At 47.3% G+C, this 10,744-nt stretch overlaps 2 protein-coding genes across 2 annotated transcripts; both read right to left on the bottom strand.

Annotated features, from left to right (window-relative positions):
- Positions 1-382: 382 nt before the first annotated feature.
- Positions 383-2,285, bottom strand: LOC125535586 (putative serine/threonine-protein kinase PBL18). Its single transcript, XM_048698655.2, has 2 exons — positions 1,817-2,285; positions 383-1,700 (listed from the first exon to the last, which is right to left on the bottom strand). The coding sequence occupies exons 1-2, from the start codon at positions 1,884-1,886 to the stop codon at positions 550-552; spliced, it is 1,221 nt and encodes a 406-aa protein (XP_048554612.1). The 5' UTR covers positions 1,887-2,285; the 3' UTR covers positions 383-549.
- Positions 2,286-5,209: 2,924 nt separating this feature from the next.
- Positions 5,210-9,490, bottom strand: LOC125535585 (RINT-1 / TIP-1 family). Its single transcript, XM_048698654.2, has 4 exons — positions 9,179-9,490; positions 8,960-9,067; positions 8,022-8,134; positions 5,210-7,894 (listed from the first exon to the last, which is right to left on the bottom strand). The coding sequence occupies exons 1-4, from the start codon at positions 9,414-9,416 to the stop codon at positions 5,873-5,875; spliced, it is 2,481 nt and encodes an 826-aa protein (XP_048554611.2). The 5' UTR covers positions 9,417-9,490; the 3' UTR covers positions 5,210-5,872.
- Positions 9,491-10,744: the final 1,254 nt, after the last annotated feature.

Below are 10,744 nucleotides of genomic sequence, written 5' to 3'. Positions count from 1 at the left end.
GTGTTCTTTCCAGATGGACCAAGACAACCATACCAGTCAGCTTGTTAATGGCGAGGGAGATCGACCCGGCCGCCGAGCGATTTTAGAGATTGAGCACCCGAGGTGTGTGGTCAGCATCTTCAGCACGTCAGAGCAAAGGACGTAGCGGTCGTTATGGGGAAGCCCGCGTTTGGCAAAACGAACGGCAGTCCAGATCCTCTTGCGCACCACAAGATGAACTTTTCGTTTAGTGCATCGACATTTATATTCATGTATGTGTATCATTTTATTTTTTTGACGGTGTATATGGGGCTAGGAAGTGTTCACAGGTCAGTTAACCTGTAAACGTTGATAAAAATACGCAACTTGCAAGCCAGTCAATGGATAGTCGCCGTCAGCAATCTCTGTGCAATCCGGAGCTACTTCTATAATAATAATACTCCAATATTCCAAACGGCTGAAACGAGAGAGAAAATGATGTCCAATTTCCAATCTACAAATTCCATTCTACTGCACAGACGAACACACCAATTGAACACAGTAATTAAATGAACCGAGTCTCCTAGCTAGCTAGGCTTTGTTTCGACGGTGGCCTCTGTGCACCGGTGCCGCCGACGCGGCCGGCGATCTGGATGACGTCGTTGTCGAGGAGGACTTGGCGGCGCTTGGCTGCAGCAGGAGCTCGAGGGAGGGTAGGACGTCGTCGGCCATGGAGGGGCGGGACTTGGGGTCGTTCTGCAGGCAGCGGAGCGCGAGCGCGGCCATGTCCTGCGCCTGCCTCTTAGGGTACTGCCCGCCGAGCCTGGTGTCCATGACCCGTATCACCTTGCGCCGCTCCCCTTGCAGCATCGGCATCGCCCAGTCCACCAGCAGCTCCGACGCCACCCCGCGGGCCTCGTCCAGCGCGCGCCGCCCGGTCATCAGCTCCAGGAGCACCACGCCGAAGCCGTAGACGTCGCTCTTGGCCGAGAGGTGGCCCGTGGCGACGTACTCCGGCGCGGCGTACCCGCGCGTGCCGACGACGCGGGTGGAGACGTGGCTCTTCCCGCCGGTGGGGCCGGCCCGGGCGAGGCCGAAGTCGGAGAGCTTGGCGCGGTGGTCGGGGCCGAGGAGCACGTTGGAGGACTTGAGGTCCCGGAAGATGACGTCACGGGAGTGGAGGAAGGCGAGCCCGCGGGCGACGTCGACGGCGACGGAGACGCGCGTGGACCACGGCAGCGGCGGCTGGCTGCCCCGCCGGAAGAGGTGGTTCTCCAGGCTGCCGCGGGGCATGTACTCGTACACCAGCAGCTTGTTGCTGTCGGCGTCGGAGCAGTAGCCGACGAGCTTGACGAGGTTGTCGTGGTGGAGGTCGCCGAGGTAGGTGACCTCGGTGAGCCACTCCCGGTGGCCCTGGAAGCTCTCCTTCTTGAGCTTCTTGATGGCCACCATCATGGCGTTGGTGGCGCCGGGCCTGGCGGGGGCGAGCGTGGTCTCGTCGATCCACCCCTTGTACACGCACCCGAACCCGCCCTCCCCCAGGTAGGACGTGGAGCCGAAGTTCTTGGTGGCCGCCCGCAGGTCCGCCATGGTGAACGACTTGAGCGACGCCGGCGGCACCGCCTGCGCCTCCCCCGCCGCCGTCGGCGCCTCCGCCGGCTGCGGCGGCTTCTCCGGGCCGGAGCTGCTCCGGCGCGACGCCTTGGAGTTTGAGTTGGAGGTGCTGCTCCTCGGGTTCACCTCTGAACGAAACACAATCCACGCATCCACATGATTAATTCCCTCCCTTTATCCATGATCTCTCTCGCGACAAGAAATCAAGAAACAGAGAGGTCGAGGACGGCGGCGAGCGGCTTACTTGATTGGAAGGGAGTGGAGGCGCTGGCGCACTTGGCGGAGCCGCCCATGCACACGCAAAAGTTCCCCATGCCCGCCGAAGCTTAGCTTATCCGCTCTGCTCCCCGGCTAGGTGGCGCAGAGCTCCGGCCGATTGATCCAAATGGAGTAACAAGTCACAGTACGGAGGTGGAAGAAGAGGAAGAAGGATATAGGGAGGGGGGAAGCGACCGGACAGGCTCGTTGGGTTGGCGCCTCTGATGACTTCTCGAGAGTGATATGCGGCAGCACCGGCAGCAGCTCTTGCTTGGATCGATCACTCCGTTGACTGACCACGGCCACGCCCGCCTGCCTTCTCCACGGAGGCTTCCGCTTTGGCGTAGCAAGTCAAGCACGAGCACGAGCCGCCCTACACGTCGATTTCCAGCCTCTTGTCTTGATTAAAACGTGTAGGATATTTTATACCAGATGTATTTCATAATTTCCACCGCTAGAAACCATGGCATACGTACGTATTTTTGTTGTGTTCCGCTAGCTGCTGTCAAAGGCCTGTCCACGTCTCCAAGTTAGCAGTTTTGGGAGGGTTTCGCCTTTTGGGGCGTGGAAAGGTAAGTGGCATGGGGAGAAAATTGTCCGGGGGAAGGAGAAAGGAACGTGCAACATATTATGGTTGCTTCGAAATTTGTTTTGCGTCAAAATTCCAAAGTTGATTTCACATGTTCTCAAGCTACTTTTTTTTATACTAGTACTAACTTGATAGATTATGACAACGTGGGTGAGCACATTTTAAGAATATTATATATTACGTTTTGTTTTGCGGGGAATATGCGATGTTTTTATATAAATGTAGCACCTATTAAACTTGTAAAACCAACTCACAATTAGTTAAATTGCAGATTTGAAAAATTGAATTCTCAGTCAACTAAGAAGACATATGCGCGGGCCATCGCAAAAATCTCAGCTACGTGTGCCCGCGTCTGCGTCATCACGGATGGTAAGGCCTCTTTGATTCATAGAGAAATGAGGAAATAATAGAAAACAGAAAATTTGGCTTTGGTGGAACAATGTATCCATTTGATTCAGAAAAAAAGGCATATACAAAAGAGGATGGTTTTTTTTCTTTGGTTTTAGTTTCAGAAAAAAGAAATTTTACGATCCATTCAATCTTCTATTTGGCATTTATATGCACTACGGCCATGGCAAAGTTCATAAGTTGCACAATGACAACCTAACCTTACTTTTTGCATATGCTTTAAAGTTGATTTGAGTCTTGAGCATGCTTTTTTAGGATTATAAAGTGTTTGTCATATTCCTGCTAATGAAACACTCGGTTCTGTAAAATACTCATGTTTTCACAAATCTCTATTCTGCACACGGAGCCCTACAATATTCGTGTGGTTTTACGATTCATACATTTTCGAAACCCCCCACAACAAAGAAACCAAAAAGAAAAAAGAAACCTGGAATGATAAGAAGTTGTTGTCTCTCATGCTTCCATGGCAAATTGGTACCAGGAAGGACAAGAGCGAACAAGTGTGAGGTAGACGGTATTGTTGTGGTTCACGTGACATCTCGCAGGATCCATTTCTTTTTTTTTTAGACCCAGCAAGCTGCTGGCATTTCATTGATTTAGCAGAGGAGAGCGGAAACAAGGTTGATCAAGTGATCGGGTGGATGAAAGAGTTCAAGAAAGAGAGGAAGAATGTCCATAGGCTCTACCCTAGGCTAATCTCTCGCATCACTTGCCCCAAAGGGGTGCTCAAAACACTTTGCTCCGGCCAAAACGCCATAGCTCTATGCTTAGCCTGATTTTCTTGATGACATCCTCTGCATTGGCTTCTTTTCCTCTGAATGTGCAGCAATTTCTTTCGTGCCAAATTTCCCAACAGACAAGAATCAGCATGGGCAGGATGGCCATCTCACATTGTGATTTTTCTACCAGTGTTTGGATATGGCGCTCAAGTGATATTTCGTACGTTCTACGGTGTCTGACTATTGACATTTGGATACCGTCAATGGCTTGCCTGCGTACAGCTCACCGCCATACACTGACCTCTTCTTCATTTTCCTAACACATCACGCATTGAGGACGACCGAGGCGATACAATAACGAATCTACAAGTTTATTTGTACGAATAAATTTGTAAATTGTAAAATGGATCGGCAATTAGTTAATTCTCAATTAGTGAGATTATATTTTTTCACTAGATTTATACTATTTTTTCCCTTCTTCACTAGAATATTTTTTAGCCTTTTCACTAGATTTTTTTAACAAAACCGATTTGTCGGTCAACTAAGACATAAGCATATTAACACAAATCCAATTCATTTGCAGTTATGTGCATTCATGTGTGGGTCATCCCTGAATTGTAAGGGCCTGTTTGTTTCATAGGGGAAATGTAGAAAAAACATAGAAATAGGAAAAGTTTCTTTGGCGACACAGTTTATCTATTTGGTTCAAAGAAACTGATTATAGAAAAAATGAGATTTTCTTTGCTTTGAGTTTCAGAAGAAAAAAAAACACAATCCACTCAAACTTATATTTTCTTTGATGGCTATTTTACATACTCTTGTAAATGCTCTTTTTATATCTTAATACAAATGACAAACATGACTTGTGCATGTTCTGGGAAAATGCAGTAAGAACAAGGCAAACACAAATTAGATAACAACAAACTAACCTTACTTTTTCATATGCTTTATCTTGGTTTGACTATGCTTTTATGATTAAAGTGTTTTTTCGTATTCTTGCAGATTAAACACTGGATTCTACAAAATTCTCGTGTTTCCACTAACCTCTGTTCTGCGCATGCAACCCTATAATATTCCTATGTACTCCCTTCATTCCTGCCAAAACGTCTTACATTTACTATTCATACATTTTTGAAACCCTATAACATTCCGATGTTCTCACAATTCGTACATATTTTCGTGACGGTCCTGATCAATGAAGCTAAAGAAACAGAGAGGGCGGTGGAAGAAGAAAAACCTGGAATTGCCGAAGCTGGTGCATATTGCAGAAGTTGGTTCCATGGCAATTAAGAACCGGGCATGTGTGAAAAGCGGACAGTATCACTGTGGTTCAAGTGATATCTCTTAGGATTGACTACCACTAGTATTTGTACATGTCGCTGTTAATTAACATTTCAAGTTACACTTCGTACGTTCTACGGCGTCTGCTCCAAACAGTCGCCATTTGGATACCGTCAATGGCTCCGCCTGTGCACAGCTCACCCCCATTACACACATTGACCTCTATTTGCCCCCCTATCGACGCATCACGCATACAGCGAAAATTGAATGGAAGTCAAGCCGGCGAGGCGATCCGATGATGGATCTGCATGCAGTTTTATATGCCGATTCGTGAATTCTCAACAAACGGAGCAGACGTAAGCGGTTGAACTGGTCTACCCACTTGATGACAGGACAACGAATCAAATACCATAAAACAATCCACCGATTAGATATGGTCCTAATTTCGTCGGATCTGATGAATACACGACGCAACAGCCAACGGAACCGTCCTACATGGCTCTGACTTTTTTGGGCTGTATAGCCAGAGAAAGTAAGTAAGCTGACGAAATCTTCATCAGTGACGTAGGCGTCTGAATAATTCAATCTATGTTTGGGGTGCGCCACGATGACGACGACGACGACGTGCTTAGATTGACCGTGATCAGGTCAGTCAAAGCAGGAAGCAGGATAGTACACCGACAGATGGCGGAAATCTGTCACCCGGTCGTGTTGTCATTACCTCCAATTTGTCACAGACGTCGTCATGTCAATCCAGTGAGTAGCACGTAAGAAAGTTGTTTGCCTCCTCCTTTATCATCAGCTTCCTGGAAGCAGGGTGCGGGCACAGGTTGATCTTGAAATGCAGCACGCTTTAGTCTGTGTACATCTTTTTCTGCAGAAGAAGATGGTGGTGTTGTGTTGTCAGTCAAGTCGGTCATCAGGGTAGGGTTCCCATTATGCTTCCTGGAAGGAGGACATCGGGACAGTCTGCACCGGCACGGCAAGATCAGCTTCTTTCTTGTCTGTCACCTACAGGTCTCAGCAACGTGTTATACTAACAAGATTATCCACCAGACTTCCTGCTTCTCAGGACTTTCACGGCCTGGCTAGCATCCACATGGTGCAACCCATGCTGCCTCAGGCCAGACTTGCCGTTGTCCTTCCCCTTCTTGAGCGCTTCCAGAAAGTACTGGGCGTCTGTCTCTCGCATGGTCAGCAGCTTCAGAGAGTCGGTTACAAACGGGAAGAAGGCCTCAGGTCTGGAACAGTAGGGCCTGAAGATGCGGAGGAGGGCCTTGGTATCGACTCTCAGCTGCACGACTGCGGGGTCAGAGAACTTCACTTGGCCCCACCGTATGCTGCTGTACACGAAGTAGTCAAGACCTTCTGCTATGCTCCTCCACAGGTCAAGGAAATCCTTGGAGTTGAGATACAGCTTCAGCTTCGTGGTTCGCTCTCTCAGGACTTCTAGGCTGGCGACGAATCCAGGCAATACCTCTAGGTTTTCTTCATCAGGAACCTGATCATCTGGTTGGTTTTGTTCATTTGATGATCCAATGCTTTGGACGTAGTCCCAGGACAGGTCTTCAAACTCAATCAGGATGGAGGACATGATCTGTTCCAGAAAATCAGTCCCTAGCTTAACCAAAAAGGCAATCTCGTCTGCAAAGAAAGAACACTGACGTTGGGCACTGTGTTTGTGGATTTGTTCTTGGTTTCCATCAACATAATTCCCATGCGCACCCAGCTCCATGAAGGCGGTATCTTCATCCCATTCCCGAACAACATATTCACAATATCTAGCTGCATTAATTGCATAGGAAGCTTTCAACAGAGACTCATCTTGTAAAGCTGTATTTGGCAACTGCAATGCCTCACATCCCTCATGCAACAAAACAAAGAAGTCATTCAAGAACTGGACTGAAGTGGATCTGCAATACTGGATCTTCGTCCCCTTAGTTGGCAGAGCATGACTTCTTTCAATCATCGTTGATGCAGTTTTGACGACAAATTCAGAAACAGGTGGAGCTTTGTAATCTTCTCTCGTAGACAGAAGAAATCTAGCAGTGGTTTCCTGGTGACCAAGCTCATCCTGAGGATCAATACTACATAACCAACTTGCCTCATCCTCTAATTCAGATTTGAGCTTATTCTGTGCAGAATTAAGCTCTATATCAGCCCATATCTGAAGCCAATCAGAATGTCCAACGTATATTGAAAAGACAGATAATGACCTTGAGAGCCCTTCAGAAACCAATGCAACTTTCTGAATTCCTGAATCTGCAAGCAGCTGCATCCTTTTATCAAAAGTAATCATCTGGTCATTCAAATGCATCCAAGATGAATGTACTTCAAGTTTGTCATCAGTACGATGATAAGCGGTGACAAGGGGTGGGAAAATTTGCGTCTCAAGGTATCCTAGAAGCATTTTTACCATTCCAGTTACCCAAGATTCTTTGGCACTTAAGCCCACAAGTCTTGCTTTGTCAATCAAAGGCTGCAGTACATCATCCACTCCATCCATGAAATCCTTTGTTATCTTGTAAACAAGAGCAAAAATAAACTCTGGTTGTTCAGACCATTTAGAAAAATGATATTCCATCCTTGACACAATAGGGTGGACCAATTCATCAATTGCCCAAAGTCCATTATCGAGGCACGCAGTTTTATCAAAGTACTTCGAATCTGACAGGCTAGGAGTAGTTGCCGCTGGCATCTGGCATTGACGCACTTCACGGTTGGCTTGCACATGTTGTAGAGCACACAGTGCTAGAAAGCTTTCAGAATACTTCTCTTTATTTGCCTCATTCATCAAGATAAGGGGATTTGGAACTTGGGAGTACTTATCCTTCTCCATGTCAGGTGAAGACAAGGAAGGTGGCCAGCCTAGTGCAGCAAGTAGAGCTCGATAATCTGTAAGTGCTTGAGGCCTCAAAATGGCTAGAGTCTTGTCCACTCTTGAATCAACCGCCACTATAAGATTTGTCCACTGTGGCCTACTTGTGCTGATCCTTACCAATTCTCGCTCAATATCTCTCACAGCATCAACAGCCTGGAGCAACTTTTCTTGCTTCCGTTCCACCCCCTACATTACAGAAAAGAAAGAGTAACACTTAATGAAGGATTACTGCTGAGAGGCCTATATGAGCATAATCTATTATTAGTTTCATCCAGAACGGCGAAAGGAGAAAGGGAAGACAAAAGGTTCTTACGTTTGATGCCCGGCGAAGTACTGATGACAGGTTCAACTTTGAGGCCTGTCTAACAATGGAATATGCTGCATCTTCTAGGTTACCAACCAGAGCTTCCAACTGTAGAGTAGCTTCTGGAATGTCAGCACAGCAAAGTTATAGAAAGCACTATAAAATCCTACATCATACTAGGAGGACATGGAAGGAGAAATAATAATACAATAGGGACATCTACCACACCAAAGAGGTTCTCTTTTTGCAGAAAAGGACAAATTACTTGTGGTCATGCACATTGCAGGAAGGTAAACTGATCACACCAAATTTAAGCAGTTAAAACTGTTATAACTGGTACAACCAGTTTTATGATCTGTGGAAGACGACATTTATTCAGGAAATTCTGAATGCTGGTACTAGTTTATTTGGCAAGGAACTTCTCAACTGAGTAAGAGCTTTACATGGATTGCCCCCTCAGTTCACATGGTCAGTCCCTCAGTTGGACGTTTGGTTGGGAATTAATGCATTCCTTTTGGTGTTAGATCAAGTCATCAAAGTAGTGTGAGGTATGAGCAAACCATATTGCAAGCACTATCTTTGGACAGAGAAACTGTTGACATGCCCCCTTGTGAGTTGTGATCCAATCAAGCATAACTTGCTAACATACAAGATTCAGAGCGAAATTTGACAGGTAAAACCACTTGTGAGTTGTGATCCAATCAAGCATAACTGGCTAACATACCAGATTCAGAGCGAAATTTGACAGGTAAAACCACTCACAATCTAATTTTTTCCCACAGCTACTGTTTTCTGAAAAGCTAAACGATTAATCATCTAAAACATTCCTCATTATATCAAAAAAAATCTAAAACATTCCCTTCGGGAAATGTAGGATCCCCAATTAGTCAGATCGTGCAACTTCACAGTTAGGAGAGCATGACACGAAGAGAGGAACAAACGCTCACCCGCGTAGAGACGAATGGTGTCGATCCGCTGGATCTCCCGCACGATCGCCGGCAGCTCCACGCCCGGAGCGCTCGCTTCCCCTTGGTCCCCGGCAGGGATGTCTCCTCCTACGAACAGAACAAGGAACCCCCATTGAGACCCCGAGCCAAATCCGCGACAGGGAACCGAATGAGTCGGAACAGGGGCAAAACCCTAGGGTTTAGTTTAGGGGAGCGGACCTCCGGAGCGGATGCGGCGGAGGCCCGACCGGGCCTCGGCCGAGCGGGCGAGCCAGGAGGCGGAGCCGGAGGCGAGCTGCGCCTCGAGGCGGCGGAGGGACGCCTCGAGCCCCGCGCACTCGCGGCGCAGGAGCTCGGCGAGGGCCGGCGCGGCGGTGAGGTCCTCGGCGGAGGCGAAGTGCGCGTCGAGGAAGCCTCGCAGGGTCGCCGCCGGGGGCTGCGGCCGCGGGGTCGACATGGGCCGGTCGGTCGGTCGGTCGGAACTCGGGAGGGAAGGCTCGGGCCAGAGAAAAGAAATCGAAGTTTGAGAGGTGTGGCCTCGGCGTGGGACGGCAAAAGCAAAACGGTTTTGCCTCTCACCGGACGGCGCCACGCCACATGCGAGAAATATCTTTTTTTTTTTGAGAAATCACATGGGAGAAATATCATCAGGTGCTCCCATGCTCCACTTTTCCAAAAAAAAAAATTTAGATGTTTCAAAATATTATATTACAAAAAAGTTTATGGATGTTCACAAGACATGTGTCTAGGATCGGCAAAAAGTTCAAACCAAAATTCGAAGTACACATCAGGGAAAAAAAAGACAATTTCAACGTGAATAGTGTCAAAGACAAAACCAAAATGACACTATTCACATCTGGATTTGTCTTTTTTGTTTCTTGGTGGGTATTTGAAATTTTGATTTGGATTTTTCTTACATATCCTAGACACATGTGTTATGAACCTTCACGATATTTTTTGAAATTTTCCAAAACACCTAAATATACTTTTCGAAAAGTGGTAGCATGGGGTCACCTTAAGTTTGGAGCATAAGATATCTACCTGGCGCCATATATTGCAACTCATAAACAATTCATGAAATAGGCGTTCGTCCTATTTTATATATAAAGCAACAACCGATCAAAGTATATGGCCGAACGATATAAGGTGGTGGGGTAGTCCACATACAAAATTGTTCCCAGGATAACGGGATCACGCAGGACGCATGCGACTACGCTACCGAAAGAGAACACGTGAAGATTTGAGTACAATGTCGCTCTATGCCCTAGAACACCTAAGGTCCACGACAACACCCTCAGAAGGGAGAATGGCACTAAGCTTCGTCGCTGCCTAGTCCAAAATGGACAAGGGTCTTCACCCAGAACCCTGACACGGAGAGGGGCACCTTGACGACATCTTCAAGAAGAGAGTGGCGCCCACGAGCGTGAAGTGCAAAGGGTAGACACAAAGGGCGTGTTTGGTAGCCATAGTGGTCGGGCCTGGCTGGCTCAAGCCTGACTCATATGAGGTTGGGTGAGCAAATGCAACCTCTAAACCAACATCTGCAACTTTTTTGGTTGTCCACATTTAGTTCTCATGCATTAGGGGCGAGCTTAGCGCACGGTGTTTGGTTGCATGCTTGTGTACGCACAAACACAAGGCCTGCTGTTTGGCTGCATGCAATGCCTGCTATCTGATAAGCTCTTCGGTGCGGTGGTGAGGTTACTGATACGTCTCCAATGTATCTATAATTTTTTATTGTTCCATGCTATTATATTATCTATTTTGAATGTTTTATATGCATTA

The sequence above is a fragment of the Triticum urartu genome, chromosome 2A, assembly GCF_056163025.1.
Source record: "Triticum urartu cultivar PI428250 chromosome 2A, HENAU_Tu73, whole genome shotgun sequence".
Lineage (NCBI taxonomy): Eukaryota > Viridiplantae > Streptophyta > Magnoliopsida > Poales > Poaceae > Triticum > Triticum urartu.
The sequence above is the reverse complement of the archived record's forward strand: the minus strand, read 5'-3'. Positions and strand labels throughout refer to the sequence as shown.

Bases quoted from the DNA above. Each gene is read 5' to 3' on its own strand.
- LOC125535586 (XM_048698655.2), bottom strand. From the start codon at position 1,886: ATGGGGAACTTTTGCGTGTGCATGGGCGGCTCCGCCAAGTGCGCCAGC. The intron at 1,701-1,816 runs GTAAGCCGCTCG...TGTTTCGTTCAG, and splicing joins CTCCACTCCCTTCCAATCAA to AGGTGAACCCGAGGAGCAGC.
- LOC125535585 (XM_048698654.2), bottom strand. From the start codon at position 9,416: ATGTCGACCCCGCGGCCGCAGCCCCCGGCGGCGACCCTGCGAGGCTTC. The intron at 9,068-9,178 runs GTCCGCTCCCCT...TTCTGTTCGTAG, and splicing joins CCGCCGCATCCGCTCCGGAG to GAGGAGACATCCCTGCCGGG. The intron at 8,135-8,959 runs GTGAGCGTTTGT...CTGACATTCCAG, and splicing joins CACCATTCGTCTCTACGCGG to AAGCTACTCTACAGTTGGAA.